The sequence below is a fragment of the Bombyx mori genome, chromosome 22, assembly GCF_030269925.1.
Source record: "Bombyx mori chromosome 22, ASM3026992v2".
NCBI lineage: Eukaryota > Metazoa > Arthropoda > Insecta > Lepidoptera > Bombycidae > Bombyx > Bombyx mori.
The window spans coordinates 16,769,956-16,796,615 of NC_085128.1; the positions used below are offsets into that span (position 1 = coordinate 16,769,956).

The window sequence follows — 26,660 nt, forward strand, 5'->3', positions numbered from 1 at the left end:
TGAAAATCACTGGTGATTACTGAGGTATAATTAGACTCCCATTACGGTTAAAGCATGGTGAAATATTCTGACCACAACGCCGGTCCTACCGTTTTCAAATAGTCAATGTAAAAGTGAAACCTTTCTCAAAAGCTGCGCCTCTTCTTATCCACTTTTCGGCATTCAAATCACTGGACAGTACCATACTTGTGCGACAGTCTGGATGCGTCTGAGAGCTCGCTTTTCTTCTGCTAATCAATTTCGATAGAGACACAATTTGATCATTGATTTTTTCTGAAAAGAAAACGACATTTGGAGAAAGAAGTGTTCCGACTTCATTACGGGATAGAGAAAAATATTTTTAATTGGTCACCACCGATCATACGACTTATCTGATGGTGTTTGGCCTCAGTGACTCATGACGTCAGCAATACCAGGCGTACGTCTTTGCCTACTGGTAGGATCAGAAATTTACATGAAATCAGAACTTTCAAAAATTATATTCTATAAAACTCGAGAAACACCGAATTTCCCCTAATTACAGAGTTGGATGTCATGTGGCAAAATCTGTTAACTTTTCACAGAAAAAGGTTTCCCATAATGTTAACAACATACGGATTCACAGCTTATCCAGTGATTTTTATTTATTAATCACTCTGTAGGCAGATGAGCAGACGACCCAACCGTTGATCAGTGGTAACCGTAGCTCATATACATAAAAAACCCAGGAATCCAGCCGATTCGTTTGCCTGCTACTGGTTAATTTCCACAAACTTCGTTTGAAGAAAGACATGTCATAGCACTGTGAATGAACGCAGTGCTTATAAACAGCACTGATAAACTTTACTCCGAATATAGGTATTACAATAGTGAAAATAAGGTAGGTAATGAGATTTCGAACAATTGCTCATAGCACTCCTATGGAACATGCAGTAGTGAACTTACAGAATAGCATTAGCTCCAAAGTCAGTCGTCAAAATTGTAAGAAACTTATTCTGAAAAACACGTAATGGCCTTAACATAGACGCCACCCCTTACTAGTGTCACTCGATGCGAGCACGCCGAATCTTATTTATTAGGTCACGGACGCATTTTGGCATAACCTGGTGGTAGGACCTCTTGAGAGTCCACGCGGGTAGGTACTGTTACGGGGTGGGTCCAGGAGCTCTTTTTAAAAAAGGACACGGTGACTGGCACGGAGTTTATTTTATTAAAGAAGTAGTACAAAGGATGTATGTTTCCGCTACTCAAGCCAAATCTGTTCTGCCACGTTTTAGCAATATATCGTCTTTATATAGAGACAATGCATTCAAGAATGCCTTAGTCGGCATTATTATTTATATTACGTTATTACTGAGGGGCATATGTAACATCCCCCTCCTTAAGATTCATCGTCACCGATGAATGGTCACGGACGTTGACGTTGAGATAAACTAGAGCGGTAAGTATAGAATTTGGCTTTTGTTTTGGATAACAAAATAGGAAAATTAAAACATACGATACAGGATAAAACAAGTAAGTACTTAAAATAAAATAGTAACTATATCTTAAAGAAATAAACGTTAAGTACAATATCAAAAACACTTAAGTAACTATTAAGTAAAATACGAAAACAGGATATAGTAAGTAAATCTATAATTAATAAAGGTCTTAATTATAATTATTAATTAAACTTATACAATTTATTTAAAAGAATATAATTTATTATAACATTACTCGACGTCGACACTATTGGACGAATTTGACAACATAAGATTTCTCCTAAAAGGCCTAGGACATGAATAATCTTTTTCACTATTTATTTGCACGGTTTGTGTAACATTATTATGATCGTTTTTACGATCTTTGTTGCATTGATTAAAGATTTGTATACAACAATGAGAATTATGTTTACTTGAACAAAACCATCTACGAAATCTAAATATAAGGTACAAGAAAAATAGAACAGTAAGAGAATAACTTATAGACATATAATGAACAGCATATTTTTGAAAGTGCGAAGGACTTTCCAAATGATTTAATTCTTTTTCTAGAGTATCTAGATGAATACTGGCGTGTAACAATGAGTCTAAATTATTAAGGTTATTTAATTTTAACAAGGGAAGTCTAGCTAAAGTTTTATTTAGTTTTGTACGTTCGCAACAATCATCTTCCAAAATGTTGAAGTTAGCTACTTGAGTTGTTACATTAGAAATAAATGTTTCACTAGACGAAAATTGTAAAGTTTTGAAGAAAGCTTTACAGTCTTTAAACAGGGACATTATTCCTGTTCCTAACAAAATATAATCATAGTTGAGACTATTACTAGAACAAGTTACATGTAATTTTCCAGGCTCAGATTGAACAAATATCCATCTATTTTTATTAAGTTTAAAGAAGGAATCTACGTGACCCCTTAAGAGTTTTACCGAACATGAACTTGGAACTTTATTGACAACTTCGGTTAAGATAACTGTCTCACACGTTGGGTTCGCAAGCGTCGAATACACATTACCCAATTCACAAATATAACACTTTTCACTCACGAATTTGCACTTGTCTAAGTCATCTAACAGTGAGTAAAGCATACGATCTGTTGTTAATGCCATGTATGGCTTGTTTGGTGCTATAAGTGCATAAGTGTCTGGTTTTGTTAAGTCATAAGGAACTGGCATAGGAACAATATGGTAAAGGTTATAGACTTGAGGTAACACGAGGGGTATCTTAATTATAGTGATAATACGATTATTATGATAGTAGCATACTAGTTTAGAAATATCGATAACTTCGTGAATGTTCTGTAAAGATATTGATATAGGAAGTTCGCAATGCTTAGGTAGGTCATTTATATGTTTCTCCAACTCGACATATAATTGATATGGGCTGAGTACAGTCGGGTGCAAAATATTCATTTTACTAAATAAAATAGCGTTGTTTATGTCTTCGATATCGAAAGACAATGCAATGATTATACTTTCTAAGGACTGGAATAAAGAATTAAATTTTGTTTTTATTTGTAATTTATCGTTAGAATTTATAATATATTCGAATGCCGAATTTATGATTTCTAGATTTTTATTTAGACGTTTCTCGTTTTCACTGAATTTTAACATTGAATTATTAAATGTGGAAATTGTAGATTTTATCACATGTATATTATCACGCATAAGATGCGCTAAAGCTTTTTCGTCTGACTGTACTTGGTCGATAGCATCAGAGAACTTGACACCGTCGTTGGAATCTAGAGTGCCAAAGAATGTTTTAAGAACAGAGCCACCAAAGTCGAGTAGCCCACGTTTTGATCTATTTTGTTGACTACTAGTAAGATAGGATACAGATGCAAACTTTTTGATGTTATTATCGTGTTGACTTTGTAATGACGAAATGGCGTTCATGCAATCGAACTGGATTTTGGAGGACTCGAAGTCCTTACAGAAAGAGTTTACTTTTCCAAATAATTGATCTACTTTATCAAGATGAGACTGTATGTTATTAGTGTTTAAATAAGTTACAACATTCCAGTTATCATTAGTAAATTTGACGTCAGATAGTCTATCGTAGTATAGACCGGGACTATCTGTTATCTGGGTTATGATTTGATGACTTGTACATAGCACTAAGATGGGCCTGAAAGGGAACAGAAATAGTAATAAGTAAGCATTCGTTTATTATCACCACTAAATCAAATATTGTAAAATAGTAAACATATAAAATAGTAAAAGTTTCAAATAGTTATTCAGTGTAAGATTATTATTATAATTATAATATATATATATTTTTTTTTTTGAGTAACAGAATTAAGTATGTTCGAAAATAAAGGGATTATTTAAACGAGTTAGCTTTTAATAAGACTATAGTGCGTCGTCATTTGCTAATTTTATTTCATCATAATGGTGACGCACGTGTTTACGGTTCATTAATAAGGTGACCGTGTGGTTGCCGTTTATTTTTATGATTTTGTATGGACCTTTCCATACAGGAGATAAGGCTTTGTTTTGCTTATGATGACAACGGACGTAGACCATGTCACCAATATTATAGGTAATCGGTTTCGAGTGAGAGTCGTAGTATTTTTTTGATCTTTCTTTTGACGACTCTATATTTTGTAAAGCTTTTTGACGGCTGTAATATAACCGGTGATTAAGTGCTCTTATATAATCGCTGTATGTATTAAGGTCGAGAGAGTCTATACTTTTAGGGATGTAGGGTTTAAACCCGAATAACAGTTCTAATGGTGAAAAGCCTGTGGTAGAGTGGATATTGGAATTGTACGCTAGCATTGCTGTTCTAAGATATAAGTCCCATGTATGTTGGTTTTCAACTATATACGACCTAAGATATTCTTTCAGAGTCGAATGACTTCTTTCTAGGGCGCCACAAGTCTGCGGGTGATATGGAGAAGCAAAAATGTGTTTTATTCCGAATAAACGCTCTAACTGCTTCATTACTTCGGAAGAGAAGTTAGCACCTTGATCTGTAATAATGATCTTAGGGATACCGATATGGGAGATATACTTTACTAATGAACGAGCTGTTTCTTCGGCGGAGCATGTGACCATGGGATATGCTTGAGAATATTTAGTGAGATCGTCTTGTAACGTAAGAATGAATTTGAATTTGTTATGGTGTGTTTCGGGTAATGGCCCCACTAAATCTAGGAATAACTTTTCATTAGCTCTAGTGGCGGTAGACGTGATTATCATTGGGGAGCGATTAACTTGGCGCAGCGGTTTGTTTATTTGGCACGATTTGCAATTTTTGACATAGTTTTCTATGTCTTGTCGCATATTTTTCCACCAATATAGTTCTTTTATTCGTCCTAACATACGAGCGACTCCGGGGTGACCTGCAGTCGTGGAATCATGGTGATCTCTTAATATTTTTTTTATTTCGGAAGGCGTAGGATATTGGATATTGTTATGGTAAATATTTACTTTGATTTGAGTGTCATGAAATAGAAACGCAACGATATTGTAAATTTTTGTAAATGACAATTTCGTGTAAGGGTCTGAGAAATCTGATATAGCACATTCCTTTTCCTCGCTATACCATGTAGTTATCATGTCACGGTAACAACGTAAAACATTAAAAATATCTTTATACGTAAACTCATCGTAAAAATGAACACGGACAAACAAATGTGTAAATAAATGACTGGCGTTACCGGTAGAATAAAATGAGTACAGTTCTCTCTCCACTTCACGTATGTCAGGCATAGTTGTGGACATTTCTATGATTTCTGAACAATATGGTACAGACTCATCAAGGTCAATTGAGGTAGGGTAGGCTATCAGCTTACATTTAGCTTTAAGTAGAGAGTCGTTAAATTCCTGAATATTTGTGTTAAACGGATCTTTCGATTGTCGGGACACTTTTAGATATTGTTCATAGGTTTCAGGAGTTGACGGTGACGGTTGCGAGGGCAGTGATGGAGAAGGGACTTTTGTAGGAGGTTGAGTAGGGTGGCTAGGCATTTCTTGTCCAAGAGGGGTTTCTGAAGGGACGGAACCTGGGGCGTTGAAGTCTATGGGGGGTGGTAACGGAGACAAGTCATCGAACGTAAGGGGCTCATCTACTCGAGACTGTTCATCAAGGTATGGGGGTGGTTGTAAAACGGTTGGTTCATCGAGAGTATGAACGAGGTTGCGAGATAAGGAATCTGCGTTACAATTTAACTTCCCCTTTTTGTATTCAATCTCGTAGTCGAATTCTTCTAATTTTAACCTCCATCTAACTAACTTAGAACCCGGGTCTTTGCAGTTAAATAGCCACTGCAAAGGTTTATGATCGGTCACGATTTTAAACTTGTGTCCATACAGATAAGGTCTGAAAACTTTTGTGCCGAAAATGATAGCTAAACATTCTTTTTCGGTTGTAGAATAATTTCCTTCTGATTTGTTCAGGGTTCGAGATGCGAAGGCTATTGGGAGATCTTGACCTACTTCGCCTTGAGAAAGAATAGCAGAAACAGCGTAATTGGATGCGTCTGTTGTTAGTACGAAGGGTTTAGTAAAATCAGGGTACTGAAGGATAGGAGCCGAGGTTATTTTGTTTTTCAGTTCGTCGAAGGCTTTTTGTTGTTCACAACCCCATTGAAACGTAGCGTCCTTTTTTAGAAGGCTAGTTAAAGCTTTAGTAATATGGGAGAAATTTTCAATGAAGCGACGATAATAACCGACTAAACCTAGAAATGATTTTATATCACGTGGAGACTTCGGAACTGGGAAGTTAGTGACACAGAGAACCTTTTTGGGGTCAGGCATTACTCCTTTATCTGAAATAATATGTCCAAGATACTGTGCTTCTCGACGAAAGAACTCACATTTGTCCGGTTGTAATTTTAGGTTGTGTTCACGGAGCTTATGAAATATGTTTCTGAGGTTTTGACAATGAGACAAGAGATCGTGGTTGAAAGCGACTATATCATCTAAATATGTATAGCAATGAGTGCCTTGAAGGCCGCTTAGTACTATATTCATGAGTCTTTGAAATGTGGAAGGAGCATTTCGAAGACCAAAAGGCATACGCGTGAACTCGTAATGGCCCGAGGGCACACTAAATGCTGTTTTTTCGGTATCTTTCACCTTGACTTGATGAAACGAAGACGCGAGGTCAAGAGTGGTAAAGTATTTACTGTGGCCTAGCTGGTCCAGGATATCCGTGATGTTCGGAATAGGATAGGCATCACCAATTGTTACTTGATTTAACTTCCTATAGTCGATAACAATACGCCACTTAGGTTTACCGGAGGAGTCTTGTTTTTTTGGTACTACCCATATAGGTGCTGACCATGGTGAGATAGAGGGTTGAATGATTTTTTGACGTAGCATATCATTTATTTGTCTATGTACTTCCTCTTTATGACACTCAGGGAAACGGTAACTTTTAACAGCGATCGGTGTGTCAGATGTAGTGCGTATTTCGTGTTCAAGAGTTTTTGTACACGTGAGGCTGTCGCCTTCAAGAAAAAACACGTCTGAGAATTCGGAACAGATACTGCGTAAACATGTTTCTTCCTCCTTATTTAAGTGTTCGCAACGAATGGCATCTTGAACTCGTTTTTCCCGGACTGAGTTAAAACTAATTTGGTAACAGCATGACTCGTGAGTACTGTCGGAAGTATTAGACGGAGGGTCATTTTCTAGAATCAGAGACACTGCTTCGAGGGTGAAAGATAGGTCATGTAACCTTACTTCCGACTCAGAAGTATTCAGGACAGACAAATTAATTTTGTTATTTGGTTTAACACTAACTAGACATTTAGAAAAATACACACTAGGATAGTCTACATGCGTGTTTTTTAAAATTAAACCTTCCTTTAACTCCGGGTTAGTAACAGCGCACTCAATAAACATTTCGCTTCTTGGCGGAACGATATAGTAGGGTTGTGACATATGTAACTTGAAACGCTGCGTAGAGGGGCTAAGTATGCCCAGGTATTTCTCTGAATAATTAATAAATGCACTATTTTTGTCTAAAAAATCTGATCCTATAATACCATCGTAATCCAGGTTAACATCTTTAACTACGTGAAAATAAAAAGGTGATAGATTCGATTGGTTAGTTTTTATTGACAAAAGGAATTTGCCCAGTGATTCACAGTGTGAATTTACGTCATTGATGCCTTTGAATTTTATTTTGTGATTTTCAAGAACTGGTAAACAAGGAATACTGGTACTTTTTATAAGAGATATTGAACTTCCCGTATCAACTAATAACGAAATAGGATTCGTGGTATGGGATGTATGAACAAGTATGTAAGGTAACGGTGTGTTTTTATGCTGAGAAATATCGTACACTGTCGGCAAATATTCTTGAGATATCGCCGATGGCATCGTTTGAGGGGTAAGTTGACTGATTGATTTACGAGTAGTATCTGGCTTAGCGGATACCGGGGTTGACTTATCATGTGACTTTGTAAACGATTTAGTAGAAGGCTTGGTAACCGGATTAGTAGACGAATTAGTAGACGAATTAGGAGACGAATTAGTAGACGAATTAGTAAACGAATTAGTAAACGAATTAGTAAACGAATTAGTAAACGAATTAGTAAACGAATTAGTAAACGAATTAGTGAACGAATTAGGAGACGAATTAGTAGACGAATTAGTAGACGAATTAGTAAACGAATTAGAAGACGAAATAATTGGCGAATTAGTGAACGAACTAGAAGTAGTTTTGCACGCTTGTGCATACGACCTAATAATTTCTTTGCATTGTTGCGATTTAGTAGAGTTACGTAATTTTGTGCCTGTTTGGTTTGCAGGCAATCGCCGGCACATTTGCGATACCTGACACGTTAGTTTAAATTACTGTCGGTTTTCTCGATTTCGCAACATTTAAAAGGCGAAGATTCCGAGTCAGGTGGAATATGATTAAGCGGGCGATATTTATTATACGAATTATTACGTAAGTTGTTATTGTATTCGCGTTTCTTACATTTCGCAATGTGATGACCTGGGTTTTTACAGTAACTGCAAACGATTTGAGGTGGAATTTTTTGTTTTATGTCTATTTTTGTTGAATTAAATGAACTAGCTTGTAATGATAATTTTGGCTGTTGATGATGAGTTGAATGAGACTTAGCAACGAAGTTCTGGATTTTTTCCTCTTCAATGGCGATATTAATTGCTTCGTTAAGATTTTTGGGGTTACGACATCGCACCATGTTACCAATACGAGGAGTCAGTCCGAACATAAAAGAGTGTATCGCCAGGTCCTCTGTCATGGCAATACGACCTGATAGGTCTTTTTTTGATGTATTAGAATTATGGATTTCGGTCTGCATCTCGGTTAGGCACGTATCGATTCGTAATGAAAATTCAGACACAGATTCGCCAGCACGTTGTTTACATGATTGCAAATCGAAAAATAGATGACTGTAGTGTTTAGTTTCTCCAAAATTTTGACGAAGAAATTCTCTCAACGATTCGAAGTTATCGAATATTTTATTTGAGCATGCTATTCTGGCTTTTCCTTCTAGCTTTGAAATTATAAATTTCAGTAATAGTCTTTTTTGACTGTCTGATGCAAGATCTAACGCATCCTGGCAGTTAGTCAAGAAGGCCGTAAGGGTCTCCCGACTTCCATTATATGGGTTGATAAAATTACATAGTACTTGAATAGGATATTGTTCGCTCAAGACTATTTCACTTTTAGTAGACATTATTACGAGTATTCGCTTTTGACAGTAACAAAACAGACACTAGCAGAAAGAAGGTCAACTAAAAAAATGTAATAGTTATACGAGACGAATGATTCACTCACCGCAAGAATATCAGAGCTGTTAACTTCATCGGAGTACGCACGGATGATGGGATGGCAGCAAGGCGTTTGGCAGGCTTATACTGGAAGTCTTAATGTCGCAAACGGCAGGAACCGGCTTAGCAGGAACGAGTCAGCAGGAACGTTGCAAACGGCTTAGCAGGAACGAGTCAGCAGGAACGTTGCAAACGGCTTAGCAGGAACGAGTCAGCAGGAACGTTGCAAACGGCTTAGCAGGAACGAGTCAGCAGGTACTGGAGCTTCGGGCGAATCTTCGGGCTTGTTTCACAGGAACCAGCAGGACGTCTTATTGGTTTTTGCGTGTTTTTGTCAGGTTGACACCAGCCGATCAATACTGACCGGCACGAGCGGGTATGATGTGGCAGATTTTTGTAAGTTTTTCTTTCTCACGATGTTGAAGATGGCGTTGAAGATATTTTGCAGGTTTTCTTCCTTTACGATATTGATGATGAGAGCAGCGGCAATGAGCGCAACGTAGAATCAAGAGCTCAAGACAATCCGGATAGCCAGTGTAACGTACTGACTATCCCACTTCTGACACCACTGTTACGGGGTGGGTCCAGGAGCTCTTTTTAAAAAAGGACACGGTGACTGGCACGGAGTTTATTTTATTAAAGAAGTAGTACAAAGGATGTATGTTTCCGCTACTCAAGCCAAATCTGTTCTGCCACGTTTTAGCAATATATCGTCTTTATATAGAGACAATGCATTCAAGAATGCCTTAGTCGGCATTATTATTTATATTACGTTATTACTGAGGGGCATATGTAACAGTACCACCACCCTGCCTATTTCTGCCGTGAAGCAGTAATGAGTTTCGGTTTGAAGGGTGGGGCAGCCGTTGTAACTATACTTGCGCCTTAGAACTTATATCTCAAGGTGGGTGGCGCATTCACGTTGTAGATGTCTATGGGCTCCAGTGACCACTTAACACTAGGTGGGCTGTGAGCTCGTCCACCTATCTAAGCAATAAAAAAAAACCTAAAACATTTCGTTTCAAAGCCCAGAGGCAATAACATTGTTTTGTATCCTTTATGTTTACCTAAATTTTGCTTGAAAGATACACATGCGAAACGATGGATGATTTTCATACAAACCTCGAGCGCTTCTTTCGAGAATTTCTCGTGTGCAACCGCCTTTTATCCGCGCGTTCCTTTGAACTTCCCGTTCAGATGTTCGCGAAGGACATTCGTCTATTCAACGTATGAAGATTCAATGTTAATACATAAATTAATTTCGTTATTCATCGAGTAGGTATTCCCTATTCGGTATCCGTGAATAATTCACGAAGTGACGACGTATGCGACGTTGAGAAGATTTTTCCTATTCAGTAAAAAATCTATTCGCTATTTTTAGGGTGAATAGAATTTTTCGTTTTGTACTTATTACATTGCTGGTGGGTGATTTGTGCGACTAAAATATTTCAATGCATCAAACGTAAATAAAACCAAGATTCAATTTTGTGAAAATTCAAAGAAATCTTGCGTTATAGTATTATAAATAGTAGACTGAATTAATATGAATGAATGATATCAAAGTCCCGAAAAAAAACATTTGGACCGCGGCGACCACTCCCCTTACTGTAAGATCTTCTCTTTGCAGTATGAAATGGTTACGGCAATATTTCTTTTAAAATCATTTCTATTAATTGCAGGAAAAAAAAGGTGAGTTTTTTGACATTTCCTTTATCAACGGTTTTACGTCACCGAAAAATATGAGATAGACCCGACTTTAGCGAGTCGGATATAGTAAACAGAAATCTGTTATATTGAATATTTATTTTTGGCTTCTCAAAACGGATGAATGGGAATGTTTTAATATAAAGGCAAAGAAACAAAACATTTTAAATTTTTTTTATTGGCAAAGGAATTCAAATTTATCACATCATTACATAATATGTATTTTTTTTGCCCTTGTAGGCAGACGAGCATACGGCCCACCTGATGGTGAGTGGTTACCGTCGCCCATGGACTTCAGCAATGCCAGGGGCAGAGCCAAGCCGCTGCCTACCAACCTCGAGTGACTTACAAAATTACAATCGTTACTCTAATAGTACTGTAATATATTTATATTATTACTAGCTGACCCGGCAGACTTCGTAGTGCCTCAATCGACAAATAAAAGACCTGAACTTTTGTGTAAAATAAACTTAAAACAAACAAAAGGAATCCGTCCGACGGGGGCCACATCAAGGAAAAATAAAATTTTCATTTTTATTTAATTCCGAGCATTTTCATACTTATTTACCTTTTAAACCTTCTCTGGACTTCCACAAATTATTCAAGACCAAAATTAGCCAAATCGGTCCAGCCGTTCTCGAGTTTTAGCGAGACAACGAACAGCAATTCATTTGTATATATAGATTAGAATTTAAACATACAAAGTAGTGAACCAGGTAGGACGATACTCGAAAGTGTTATCCTACTTGAAAGTGTTTATTACCTTGATAAGAATCGTATTCATCCGGGAAAAATTGATACTGTGTTGATCTGGAGGTACCCGCGGTAGTTGTTAGCGTTGCTATGCTCCTACTTTCAACAAATATACCTGAAGCAATAAGATAGATACAGTTCACACGTTGAAAACATGCCTCGACTGATTTTCACGGACCGAAATCCGTTGAAATTGATTGAGTAGTGCAATTGATTAAAAAAAATCCTTGATCAAACAATGAGAATTAAAAAAAAACATTTGACCCGCAATCAATAATCGGAATACGGAATACGTCACGCTAATACTCAGTCGTCGACACAATCTCGGGGTTCCGTTCCATTAGGTACAATTTCTGAGGAAGTTCAAAGATGCAGACGAGTGAGAAATCGTCGCGGTGAGTGTTCAACAGCTTGTGTAGGCACTCATGTTGTTAGGAATGGGCTACATGATAAAATTTGGAGCGTTGTTTGAATTTCCAATGCGGCTGGAACATGGACAATAATCCTGCCTAGCTTAACAGCAAAAAGAGTGGGATACACATTCTTCAATCCAATGATCCAATGAAGCGTCAAACAACAACATGAATCCAGTGAAACCGCAAAAATTATAATTTAGTACGAAACTATGTACTGGTCTACATTATTATTTTATTGACTTATACTATATTATATTACGAGTAATATAAGAACTATCTAATAACGTGTAATAAAAATAAAATTCGCAAATTTATTATTTTCGTAATTACTGGTGGTAGGACGTCTTCTGAACCCACACGGGTAGATACCACTACCCTGCTTATTACAGTGAAGCAGTAATGCGTTACGGTTTGAAGGCCATTGTACTGTAAAAACTGGCACTTCAGAACTCGTGTCTCAAGGTGAGTGACGGCATTTATGTTGTAGTTGTCTGTGGGCTCCAGTAATCACTCCGGTAAACAGTAGGGCCGCGAGTTCGTCCACCAATCTAAGCAATAAATAAAAATAATAATAAAATACGCTTTTATTGTAAAAAAAGCGTGGTGTGCTTTTCAGGATATTATCAAAATAACCCTTCTACTCATATCTGTTCATAAAATATTTATAACTACTGATACCATGCACCCCACGCTTTTTTTACAATAAATCCATTTTTTTCTGACACTAATTTTAATTCAAATTTATTAAAATTTGCTTTCTATTTTTTAGTTGAATTTAAATTTTTTCGTTTGATTGAATTTGATTGAATTGACGTTTTGAAGGGGGTCAAAATCATGCTCAAAGATTCCGTTACATACTAACATACATGCGTCTGAAGCTAATAAAAGCGTATTAAAAAAGGTATGACATTGGATAAATCAGTAGCTGCGCTAGTAACGACTGACCAACGACTGACGACACAGGTGCCAAAACTAAATGCTTTCTCGTGGACGAAACTATTTAGGTTCTTCTTCCTTTATGTTTAAAAAACCATAATATTTTTGACTTACCGCATCCATACGACTCGGGAGCAGTTTGCAAGCCAGTTTCGTGCAGAGATCGATTCAGCATACACGCAGATATAAGCCGACTCTGACAAAAGCGCGTCGATGAGAATGGCTCGACGTCTGTATGAATAAAATAACAACTAAATGTGTGATGTCGTGAGACACCAGATAGGAACGAAGTTCCTTATTATAAAAACATGAATTTTAAGTTCTATTCGAGGTATAAAGAAAATGAAACTGGAGGTTCGCAACAACCCACGGTCATTCGGTAACGTGCGAACTTATTGTGGTACACTTCACTCAGTTGTTTGCATAAGAGTTAGTGTATTGCGCAAACGAACGCTCTGAGATCGTGGTCAATGAATGTTAAAAAAATGTTATTTTTTGTAACTTATTACAACGTTAAGTCGTACACTGTGTGCATTACTAATAAAAATCTTACGTTACGGACGTTTTTTCTCGGTTAGGGTACCCCTCCGCATCGTCCCATAAGGAACTTCGTTCCAATAACAAAAAAATCATTTCTATTGTAAATTTAATTCAGGATAATGTTTTCATTGCCACACTCACTGTCAACGAGTAATCAATAGTGGAATAATTGCTGATAGGCATTGAGTATTGAGTACTTGATAGAATATAAGTATGGTATTTCCAAAGATTTCCGGAATAAATTCGAATCAGTCAATCACTTGATACTATTTTAACAACAAATACCATTAATCAATATATTAGCATCTTACGTGTCCCTTAATAATTAACCCATAAGTTCATTCAATTCCTAAACTAAGCACAATATTATAAACTCGAAGCATAAACAATAATGTTACAAACAAGCTATCTATTTTTCATGAATCCACAATTATAAAGCGCAGGAAAATGAAAAATATATACATTTCATTTTTCAACTTCAAACTTGGAACAGTTTCACCAATGTATTTGAAGAACATAAACTACAGAATGTTAAGAAAACAAGCTGAATCACTCTTTACAGTGTACTCCGACCTCAACATAAAGATTATAAAAAATGCGACCCTGACGATTCGTAAAGGGTAATTTGTTGACATTAAGGTTGAAATCGGTCTTTAACATTCCCTCGTGCGTCAAATTAGCCACGGCTGTGAGCACATATACGCAACGAACACGCGCGTGTGAGTTTGTTTCGACTTCGATTCTACTTTATTAATGTGGATGAGCAGACAAAACTAGACAATTGACACGACTTGAATAACACGACATGCCTTGACCATAAAAGTGAGGTATGATCTACTGAGGATCGCAACGTGGCGGCCTTAAAACACGTCTTTGTGCATCGTCAATGAAATTGATGAGATAATTAACCCATTTGTGTAGTTAAAGTCTCAGCTACATTTGAATAGCTACCATTCTAATTTTTAAACTGGAGAGAATCACGACTTAAGGGAAGAAATAACACAAAATTCGTGTCTACGCAAGCGCTTGTCTGGTTTCTGGTAGTTAGAATTTTAAAAACACACTGATATTATGTCGTACATACTTTTCCAATATAAAACTTTTATAATTATAATCACAAAGCAGTACAGTAAAACCTTTTTTGAGGCCAGAGGATATTAATTCTTGTCTATTGCCTGGTTAGTAGTTAAAATACAAGATTGTATAGCCCCGATTTCTTAGAGTTGGCAATTTTATTCCCCCACAGTCTTGCTAGCTCTTATTTCTACCTTTCTCTCCTGATACATACTTAGGATACTTGGAGGCGTGATGTTCTCCTATCATTATTCCTTCCACAACTTTTATAGTAGTGGACCCGTCGACTTAGTTTCCTGCTTAATAACTTCTACTTCTCCTGCTAATTCTTGTATTACTGGTAATCCAGTATATTGTAAAGAGTTGAGGGCTCTTTTTTAGTCTAAATATATAATATATCTATCCTAATATATAAACTTAAAGTGGTTTTTACGGATGTTCTGTTATAACTATTGAACCATGCATCCGATACTTAAACTTGGTATCCATGTAGAAAATACATGTACTTAATAGATAGGCTAATATTTATATGACTCCCTACACCAGTTGCGGGGGCGTTAATGATGAGAATCTTTGTGGGGGTGAGAAATAATAATGTTAATTTTAAATGCCCAGCGCAGCGGTCGGGTACAGCTACATTAATATAATAAATCTAAAAGCTGTATTAGCACCGTATTAATTTCGGTGTAACTGGATGTTACAATAGTGCTACACTCTTGACAGCTTTTTACTACAAGTGACCCAGTTGCTAGACAGTTGCTTATCTGGGACGGAAGGTTGGTATTACCTTTGAAAGCTTCCGTGCATTTCTTCTCAAATCGTCGTGATGATGACGTATTGCAGTCACGATTAGTCTTGTCGTTACATGTTTGGATTTCTGCAAAATTTATTACAAACTTTGTTTTATTGAAATCATAAACTGCACAGTATGGTGTATTTGTTATAAAAACACATTTTCATGTTGAATGTCTTAAAACGATCTTACCTTTATTTGAAAAGTTCTTCATTGAAGTCGAAACCGAAGCTGTGTGCATTGTTGCAGACGAAATCGAGATGAGTTTTGGGCCTTTAAATTAAGTTTTTATGCAATGATCTCTAAACATTAAAATTTTACAAAAAATCATGCTCAATAGATATAATTGTAGAAACAAAAACATTGTATGTCACAATAGGTATGCTGGTTCAGATTTGATAATTATGTCCATGGTTGGAAGATTAAGAACAATTTACTATTGTGTACTCTTTTCTATTACCTATTCGCCAGTAGCCGGGCTATCTCATCTACGCCCGGACGGGTTGGTGAGCTCACGGGCTCAACCTGAGAGAATTTGCCCATAGCCAGCCATAGCAAGAGCAGTGTTTCGCAGAATCTACAACCGGATCGGAATCGCGACCCACAGAAGATCCGTCAACACACTCAGTGGACTGTGTCTTTGGATTAGTTCGCCCGTCGAACTTTTCATCGTAATCGACGATGGGCTTTTGACACACGTAGTATTCAACAGAGCTCATAGGAATAGCAGCGGTGAACCCACTTTCTGACTTTAGAACTGGCTGACGTGGCTGCTTCAGGACAAAAATAGGCAAAAACAGGCAAGAATAGGCGTCTTTACTACCACTATTTATGTATTTTATGTATAAATTTTGCAAGTTTAATTTTATTACAATTTTTTTTTCATCGTGGACTTCTTCCGTTAATCAGGTACACAATTCCTCAGAAAAATGTGGTGCGTGCTTACGGGACTTGAGTCTAATCTTTAAAACTATTGTAACAATCCATATATTTGGCTAATAAGGTGCACTGTTACAGGTTATATTTTTTTGTGTTTGTTATTAATGTAAAAATTATAGTATAATAGAAAATAAACATAAGTAGTGGACATATTATTATGTACCTGCATAAGTGAGGACAGAAAGAGGGTGTGAGGTTTGTGCGGATGCGTTCATTTTTTCGACTTTAAAGTCGGACGTGGTTGCGGCTACAAAAGAAAACAGTTACTGTTATTAATCCAAAATCGAAAAGTTCTAAAAATATGCTTTGAGTCTCATTCATTGGGCCTTTTTTTTCCTTCTTAATCTGAGAGCCTTGAGAGGCTATTTCAGCGTAACCTTAACTAGTAGTTGAGATCACGGGGCTCAAACCTGACGTCGTTGCTAACACGAACCCTAGCAAGAGCCGTGCTTCGCAGAATCTACCACCGGATCGGAAACGCGACCCACTGAGAAGATCCGGCGAGAAACAACTCAGTGGGCTGTGTCTAAGGGTTTTCTTTTCATTGGGCCAATGAAAACTAAATAATCTAAAGAACTGTTCGAAGTCACGTAACTCAGGGAAAAAAAAAACAAAACAACATTACCAACTAACTAATCAAGTTAATTACGCTACGATTTGGTAAAGTCTACCTCCGAAAATTCACAATTACAAAGAAATAGCTGATTAGACAGATATTTCTGTAAAGGAAAAATACTAACAAACAACAGCTAGAGGCGTTTCGGTAATTTCCTTTGTGGTCGTTACGCCTCTTGTTATTTTAATTGCGGTCGGGAATTTTAACTGAGTTTCTGAATAAAATAAAATTTTCATCGTCTTTATAAACCGTGATAAACTTTTCGGGAATATGATAAAATCTCAATTTTGATTAGATTTTCAATTATTAAAAATGTTTTAAAAAAAAAAAATTCTTATTTTTATTTGCAGTATTTCGTGTCTATGTGAAGACAGACATGGAATAAGGCCGAAATAATAAAATTAATAAATATTAAATTAATAAAATCAGAGTTTCTTAAATTAGTTGTCATGGTCAAGAAAGCTCCAGTAAATTCAACTGTTAGAGTGTTAACTAATATAAAACTCTGAGATAAATTATTATTATGACATGGACATGGACACACATTGGCCACATTTGTAGAAAAGGCAGGCGCAAGTCAAATAATTGAAAAGCTATGCAATAGCTTCAAAAATAATAATCAAATTATAAATAACAATTATTTTTGTTGTAACAAAAATTGCATTTCACATTTGGCTACATGTTGTTGTCTAAAGTTATTCGGATTTAAAACTACCTACATTGGAGAGGCTTAACATACTCAGTCGAGTTTAGCTTTGTATAACTTTAGCCAAGCTTACAGTGCATGTATGCTTAATAAATGTGCCTAATCTTTCTAGTATACTCTTGATTTACATTTTAAGTGAATAATTTATGCTCCTTAAAGGAAAGCCGGTAGTAAAAAGAACATATTTAAACAGTTTAGTGATAGCTGTAGTATAATGTTAAAAGGTTTAATTAATACCATTACAAATATAACATTATTTTTTACCTGCATTGACATTATTCTTTAGTTCTTCACGGGATGTCATTACGCAAGCAGTTTGTAAAACAATCGTTTTTGCATCAACAGAGTATTCTGCGAATTAAGATGATAGGAGATAGAAGATAATAGGAGGAATGTATATTTATCATCACTTAATGCTTTAGATACATTATCAAAGCTTTGTATGCAATGTGACATGTTCTAAAATAATAAAACTTACACAAAATTACGTGAGGTTGGAAAATTAAAGAAAAAAAAAACTTTTATAATAACATTAAAATACCCTGACAGACCATTTTTTATTGTTTAGATGGTTGGACGAGCTCACAGCTCACCTGGTGTTAAGTGGTTACTGGAGCCCATGGACATCTACAACTTAAATGCGCCACCCACCTTGAGATATAAGTTCTAAGGTCTCAGTATAGTCACAACGACTGCTCCACCCTTCAAACCGAAACGCATTACTGCTTCACGGCAGAAATAGGCAGGGTTGTGATACCAGGGGTGTGATATAGTTCACCAGTAAACCTGTCAATGACTATAACGCAACTTTCAATCAATCCAATGCCAGGTGTCCATCGTTAGCACTCGGGAACAACACGTAACATAACTACATTCTTACTGGTGGTAGGACCTCTTGTAAGTCCGCACGGGTAGGTACTCCAACCCTGCCGTGAAGCAGTAATACGTTTCGCCCCTCCTGGCTGAGCCCCCCTCCTGGCTGAGCCCCCCTCCTGGCTGAGCCTTTGCTCGCCCACCTGTCCTGGTGAAACTGGAAAGGCCTCCGGGCCACCAGTAATCCTTCAATCATAAAAAAATAAAAAAAAAAAAAAAAAATACGTTTCGGTTTGAAGGGTGGGGCAGCCGTTGTAACTATACTAAGACCTTAGAACTCGCATCTCAAGGTCGGTGGCGGCATTTACGTCGTAGATGTCTATGGGCTTCAGTAATCACTTAACGCCAAGTGGGCTTGAGCTCGTCCACCTAACTAAGCAATAAAAAAAAAGATGTGTGGTGTCGTGGGACACCGGATAGAAACGAAGTTCCTTATTATAAAAATATTATTTTAAGTTCTCTTCGAGGTATAAAGAAACTAATGATTCGGGTATACATTTTTTATTATGATTTTTTTATTGATAAAAAGAAAACTACAAAGTTATCAACCTTATTTTATTCACAATGCTTTATATAAAATATATAATAAAAATATGTTATTTTTTGTACGTTATTACAAAGTTAAGTCGTACGCTCTGTGAATTTCTAATTTGTACGTTATTACAAAGTTAAGTCGTACACTGTGTGCATTATTAATAAAAAGCTTACGTTACGGACGTTTTTTCCCGGTTTGGGTACCCCTCCGCATCGTCCCATAAGGAACTTCGTTTCAAAACTTACGAGGAACAGTTGTAAAAGAATTTCAACTTACCGGTGTTGGTCCCGAAAGCTCTGTCGAGTGGAGTGCCGCTTGTTGTAGTCCCCATACTGGATTGCGTCGGTGAATCGGGACTGAATCTAAGGTCCGTTTCTGAAATAAAACTTTTAAAATCTGTACGGATTTAATTGCGACGATGTAAAATCTTTGCGACATCTATACTAATATATACCAATATATAAATCTACAGTGATTTTTACCGATGTTCCGTTATAAGTACTGAACTATGGGAAGCGGGCAAATATGGCTAGTAATATCTATATCCAATTCGCAGCTAACGTCACCAAGCTTCCCCCGCCTATTTCTGCCGTGAAGTTTTTTTTTTTATTTATTTTTTATTGCTTAGATGGGTGGACGAGCTCACAGCCCACCTGATGTTAAGTGGTTACTGGAGCCCATAGACATCCACAGCGTAAATGCGCCACCCACCTTGAGATACAAGTTCTAAGGTCTCAAGTATAGTAACGATGGCTGCCCCACCCTTCAAACCGAAACGCATTACTGCTTCACGGCAGAAATAGGCAGGGTGGTGGTACCCACCCGCGCGGACTCACAAGAGGTCCTACCACCAAATGGTAATGTGTTTCGGTTTGAAGGGTGGGGCAGCCGTTGTAACTATACTGAGACCTTAGAACTTCTCAAAATGGGTGGCGGCATTTACGTTGTAGATGTCTATGGGCTCCAGTATCCACTCAACACCAGGTGGGCTCTGAGCTCTTCCATACATCTAAACAACAAATAAATAAAAACTATAGTTTAATAAACTATAGTTTAACAGCGGATGATCTACCCTATAAAGCTCAGTTTAATTTGAAAAGTTCAGCACGTAGTAGGTACCTGTGTTTTCGCAAATAATGTAATTGTGGAAGTTCTCTTCTTTGGATGTCGTCGTTTCTAAACAATCAGAACTCAATGTGTTATCCTTGTGCTTTATATCTAAACACAAACGGAGGAAATTAATTTAAATTCAGTGGAGGTTGATTTTCCATTTTTTAGCATAAGAGTCTCGTTTCACTAGTACCCTGATATAAATTAAATTATTATTCATTTTCCAAGATAACTTGTTTTAGATAGTTAGCCCGCATTGTAATGAGAAGATAAACCTCTCCGCATTCTCATGTGGTTCAGTAAACAACAATCATTTTCATGACACTTTATTTTATCCCATCTTATGTTGTTTCATTAGTTTTGATATCAGTTGACTCAAACTGTTCAACTTCACCGCTTTTATTTTCATATAGCACACACATTTTCATTTTTATAATTACAGAATATGATAAGAAACAAAGACTTGGCTTAAAGGACTCGTTAACCAGGTCATAAAATCTAGAAAAAATAAAATAAAATTGTTGCCTTTGTAGGCAGACGAGCATACGACCCACCTGATGTTGAGTTGTTACCGTCGCCCATGGACTTCAGCAATGCCAGGGGCAGAGCCAAGCAGCTGCCTACCGAAAATATAAGGCTGTTGACTTCTTGTCTTACTTATTGTAATAGTCAAATCATTGTCAACGTTGCATTTTACTACTTATTTGTGCAAACATATACTCACTTTGACCACTGCGGACTACGTCGTATATAGCATCAACCTGAGAAATTTGTTGTTTTATTCTAGTATCAGGAGCGCTTGGATAATGTAAATTGTGACGCTGTTTGATGCGCTCTAAATGCAGAGAATTTACTGCGAAAAATAAAAATATATTTTGCATGTTTTGAATATCATAAGTCACAATGAATTCGGCCTGGAACGCCCTAGATATTGGTCGGTGCAGGCGGTTCTGCGTGAACCACAGCGCAACAAAAGAAAAGATCGGGAGGAAAATGGAGAGATATGATTTGGGAGGCACCCGTTATAACGGGTCACTGAACCCGGAGTGTAAGGGTATTATTTTCATAAAGAAATGTTTTGTCAAGAATGGATTAAATCACTTGCTTGTTCGTACTAAAAGGTTTTTAGGCGGAGACAAGTAATGAAATGTGTTTGTGCGTAATTTGCGCTTTTCTTTATTCCCTTATTCGCTGGTAGCCTGGCTATTGCAGCTACGCTCAGACGGGTAGGTGAGCTCACGGGCTCAACCTGAGAGAATTTGCTAACACTAGCCCTGGTGCTAGTGTTTTGCAGAGTAGCAAGTGCTTTGCAGAATCAACCACCGGATCGGAATCGCGACCCACTGAGAAGATCCGGCGAGAAACTCAGTGGGATGTGTCTATGGGTTAGTTCGCTCGTCGATTTCTTCGTCATTAGGTCATAAAGACCGTGACCGGTGCTTGAGAGGCCTAAAAACACCGAGAGTGAATCCGGGGGATCCGACAAGACATGTTACGGGCGACCGTGGCTTTGCGTGACCCGTCACGGTCGGATAACAATTTGTACATTGCTTGTTCACAGGTATGGATATTTCCAGAAATGTTCACACCACTTCATAAAGAGCTTGGTTTTATAAACTAAATTTAACATTACACACAATTACATTATACTTACTCGATGCACCGAGGAATGGAAACATAGAAGGTCCCAAGTTAATTCTTGATCTATTATCACGTGCCACGCTCTTCAGATCTATACAGAACAAAACAATATTTTAGCTAGTCCTGAATTCTAATTATTATTAATCTAATCTGACTGACTCGGTGGGGCAGTAGTTAGCGCTCCTGACTGCTGCGCCTAGGGTCGCGGGTTCGACTTCCACATCGGGCAAACATTCGTGTGATGAACAGGTTTGTTTGCTCTTTGTCTGGTTTCGAATTTCGGTTTGAAGGGCGGAGCAGCCGCTGTAACTTATATCTCAAAGTGGGTGGCGCATTTACGTTGTAGATGTCTATGTGCTCCAGTAACCGTTTAACACCAGGTGGGCTGTGAGCTCGTCCAGCCATCAAAGCAATAAAAAAGAGCGCAATTAAAAAACTTAAATTCATAAAATCGATTTGTTGTTAAGACCAGTTTAAAATTGATTGAAATGAATAGAGGAATGTACGGTGAATAATTAAAGAATCTCCTCCTTGTATGATAAATATGGCGACAAAAGTATCGCTCAAGAAAAGAAAAAAAATTAAACTAATTAACTACCACTCCAATCGCAAAATTAGGTGACTCGCCTAGTGAAGTGAAACGAAACGAAATAAATCACCCCTCTGAAGTTGCCGTGAACATTTTCAATAAAGACTTCCTTTGATATGGTAAACAAAATTCAATTTGTGCATTCGATTTATTTATCTCTATTCGTAGAGAGTTTGGGGTTTTTATGTTTGAGCGTGTTCAGAGTGGAAACTTTCAGTCCAACTCCGAAAATTTCGGGTGCCATAGGAACTCGTTGTTTGGAAGAGCTTATATATCAAGGGGTGAAAGGCTTAAGCAACATTTTTGCGACTTTACAGGAGAGTCATTTAAAATTTAAAATTTAGATGTAGATTTAAAATTTAGAAAAAATATCATAACAAAAAAAAACTTCTTTAGCTACGTCAATGGAGTAAACATAATTTAAGTCCAATTAAAAACATTCAACCGTTGATGCTAATACTTAATAAAACGTATATTTAATTACAAATTTCAAAATTTAAATGTTGACTGGTGGCAGGACCTCTTGTGAGTCCGTGCGGTTAGGTACCACCACCCTGCCTATTTCTGCTGTGAAGCAGTGATGTAACTATACTTGAGACCTTTGAACTTATATCTCAAGGTGGGTGGCGCATTTACGTAGTAGATGTCTATGGATATATGGAATATTTGACTGTGAATATCCCTAAATATGCATAATATAGTATTCACGGAAAAAAATGCTGGTTTTTGTACATTTCAGTATTAAGTTATAGTCATTACTTTCGTATGTAGATCCTATGTGTTCGGTCGATTTGTCGCCACATTTCACGACAGCGCTGATCGCCTCAGAAACTTTCTTTACAAACGCTTCGATACCTGAAAGATACATTTATATGTTTGTGTTTGTTGCCATATTAAATTTGATAAATTGAAATCGGAAAGTACTTCTTTAAGCATTACTTTTCCCAAAGCGTACCTCTAAATTTGCTAATACACATTTAAGTGTGTTTAACGCGTCAAGATGTGATAGTAATCCGGTTTTTAGAATATATTATGGATTGCCGTTTGGTGAAAGGTACCTTTAATAGTAGAAATAAATGTGCTCTAAAAAGCCAGTATGGACCAGTACAAACAAATATTTCGCTAGGTCGTGATGTCCTTCTTCAAACGAAGCTTGCAGGGAGTACTTAACGATAGCAGCGGCTTGGCTCTTGGCTTGGCTACTCCTGGTATTGCTGACGTCCATGAGCAACGGTAACCACTCACTATCAGGTGGACCGTATGCTCGTCTGTCTATAGCAATAAAAAAACTCAGGCTTTAGACGTAGCTTGCTTTAATCTTAATGAAGAATTAAACAACTTATTCTAATAAAGGCCGTGTGCGATATGTTTTATAAATTTATTCACAATCATATTGTAATCTAACATATTTGTAATGTTCTTTGAGTTTCCTCAACAACCAGTTGCCTATCACTGAAAAAAAAAAACCTGTGGCACTCGGGGACTGCCGCGGTAAAGCTATTGCATAGCATTTTTTATCAACTTATGCAAATATAATTAGACAATAATAATTTAATATTAAATCAATAATAAAATAAGACCACGCTATATTTATAAACATTAATAAAAGCAAAACATTAACTGTCCCTTTCACACTCATAAGCTAGACCGCGCGAGAGAGATGAGCAGACTTTTCATGACGCGCATGCAGTGCGACGTCACGCCGCGCGCTTATTCACAAACGCTACACAAGCGCAACGTGTGAATGTGTTGAGCGCGAGCTACATGGTAGGCGGAGTGAGGGGTGTTAGGTTTTATTGTCGTTACGGAATTTCTTCATTCGGTCGCCGTGCTCAAAGCCCGCGATAAAAGCTACGCAATAGCTTAAAACTCTATGTTTCGGTTCTATATATTAATTGGTTAATATGCCACTATTATTACTGTAAGGACGAGTAGCTTATAAGTGTAAGGAATTATGTTACAGAGCTGAACAGACGTCTGTCATGAATTTATCGATTAAGATCAATTACCGATTTCTTTGCATTGTATTGTTGTCTGCACATCGGCGTTTTCCCAAACGATTGAACGCTGCAAGTATTGAGCCAGTCGAGCTGATAACAAAATCTTTAATTAAAAAATCTCACTAAAAATAAAACTTGTAAATGGCACACACAATAAATACGGATTGACGGAGTGGCTATTTTTTGTAAAATACGGAAATTGTTCACGAATGACATCCAAGATGATGACATTATTGTGTAACAAATATTATCCAGTTATTTCTACCGTGAAGCAGTAATGCGTTTCGGTTCGAAAGACAGGACAGCGGTTATGTTATTCAATTGACACTTCCTGTCACAAAGTGTATGTATTACATTCACATTGGGAAGTATCGAGGATCCGGTAGCCACTTAGCACTAGAGGCCGTAAGCTCTATCGGTTTACCTGATTTTTTTTTTTTATTGCTTATGTGTGTGGACGAGCTTACAGTAAATGCGCCACACACCTTGAGATATAAGTTCTAAGGTCTCAGTATAGTCACAACGGCTGCCCCACCCTTCAAACCAAAACGCATTACTGCTTCACGGCAGAAATAGGCGGGGCGGTGGTACCTACCCGTGCGGACTCACAATTACGCAAATTATAATTTTGCGGGTTTGATTTTTATTACACGATGTTATTCCTTCACCGTGGAAGTCAATCGTGAACATTTAACATGATAAATAATAATGAATCCAAAGTGCGTCATGAATACTCAAGTTTTTATTTTTATTTTTTATTGCTTAGATGAGTGGACGAGCTCACAGCCCATCTGGTGTTAAGTGGTTACTGGAGCCCATAAACATCTACAACGTAAATGCGCCACCCACCTTGAGATATAAGTTCTAAGGTCTCAGTATAGTTACAACGGCTCGATCAGCTATTTGTTATCATACATGAAGTATATAGGTCTCATTGGTTTGGTATAATTACTGTAGGTATATTTGGCATATCTAATACTAGAAAATGTTTTTTCTTTATAATAATCTAAAAGTACACTATAATTTTGTGGTGGCGTGTTTATTTCCAAAGACAGTCAACGCGTAGATTCACATAATGCATTTCGATTCTCACGGATATCGCTTTTGACATATTAAATTTTGTACTGAGCTTCTGCAAGTCAAATTTTCTAATCCAAAAATGTAATTAAACTAAATGATTCTTTCTTCATACACTGATACATTGTTTTTACTATTAAAATTGGGAGATTTTCAAACCATACAAGTCTACGGTTCTTTCTTCATACACTGATACATTGTTTTTACTATTAAAATTGGGAGATTTTCAAACCATACAAGCCTACGTAAGAAAATACTTGCGACGGTAGCGGTGAATTAATTGACGCTAGACTGGTTTGAATACCTCATTATTTTCTAAGAGTGTCTGCACATATTTTCAATGTATTGCCTACCTCGGTTAGATTTTGTTGGCGATTTGGACCACAATGCCCATCTCTCAGCCGTCTTTTTCCAGACGTGGTTCCATCTTTTTCTACAAAAGCGTATTGAAATTTGCTTTCTTATGGAGTCGAAACGGCTAGAAACTGTAATAAAGTGTTTTATTTCGATTTAGCCTAAGTTCAAATAAGTTAGTTAGTTAATAATTAAAAGGTCAGCTGAGAATCGGAAGTCGAAGAGCAGCGAATATCCGGAGAAGAAGACAAAAGCAGACCACCCCGTGTTTCGTTGTTTCAGAACAGGTGCTCTTCTGCGTCAACAAACTTCTACCATCCAAGCTTAACCAATCTTAAACATATTCAGCAACATTACCACCACCAAATATTTTCATCCCACGATTCCGCCAACCCATTCAATGTTGCAGCCTGCAAGTAGAACACCCCTGCTCTGTTAGGTTCAAGGCCAAACAAAGGGGGGTATCCCAAGACCCATCCCGTGCCCCCATAAGGAGTCACGGCGACCCGACGCTAATTATCTTTTGAAATGTGCTCTAGATAATGTTTCAGGATAATAGAAACGGACTTTGCTCCAGTAGCGGGCGATGCGATTGTAAAATGCAGATAACGGGACCATCTCAAGCAATTCCGCAGAGCACTCCCCATGGAACTTACGGTATAAAACACACTGAAAACCAGTCTCTCTGAAGGCCCATATCTTCGAAACGATCCGTGAGCTTAGTTGGAATATTAAATAGAATCTTTTATTTCTTATTTAAATTTTGTTGAAATCTATTAGTATAAC

General features: G+C 37.2%; 1 protein-coding gene across 13 annotated transcripts in view; it reads right to left on the reverse strand.

The window, feature by feature from the left end:
* Positions 1–26,660, reverse strand: part of LOC101735909 (uncharacterized) — a 47,769-nt gene that overhangs the window by 9,837 nt on the left and 11,272 nt on the right. For 12 of the 13 annotated variants that reach the window (XR_009976157.1, XR_009976158.1, XM_038018817.2 and 9 more), the window contains 16 exons: positions 25,874–26,005; positions 24,453–24,533; positions 23,203–23,298; positions 21,868–21,945; positions 20,938–21,066; positions 20,223–20,321; positions 19,380–19,478; positions 17,960–18,046; positions 17,114–17,203; positions 16,537–16,620; positions 15,627–15,707; positions 15,429–15,518; positions 13,142–13,258; positions 11,686–11,790; positions 10,341–10,436; positions 121–273 (listed from right to left, as the gene is read on the reverse strand). Coding sequence is in view for 11 of the 13 variants with exons in the window: in XM_038018817.2 (XP_037874745.1) it covers positions 121–273; positions 10,341–10,436; positions 11,686–11,790; positions 13,142–13,258; positions 15,429–15,518; positions 15,627–15,707; positions 16,537–16,620; positions 17,114–17,203; positions 17,960–18,046; positions 19,380–19,478; positions 20,223–20,321; positions 20,938–21,066; positions 21,868–21,945; positions 23,203–23,298; positions 24,453–24,533; positions 25,874–26,005 (1,617 nt within the window). In the remaining 2 variants the exon portion in view is untranslated. The remainder of the gene's footprint in view (positions 1–120; positions 274–10,340; positions 10,437–11,685; positions 11,791–13,141; positions 13,259–15,428; positions 15,519–15,626; positions 15,708–16,536; positions 16,621–17,113; positions 17,204–17,959; positions 18,047–19,379; positions 19,479–20,222; positions 20,322–20,937; positions 21,067–21,867; positions 21,946–23,202; positions 23,299–24,452; positions 24,534–25,873; positions 26,006–26,660) is intronic. The other variant, XM_062675063.1, reaches the window with a different exon arrangement.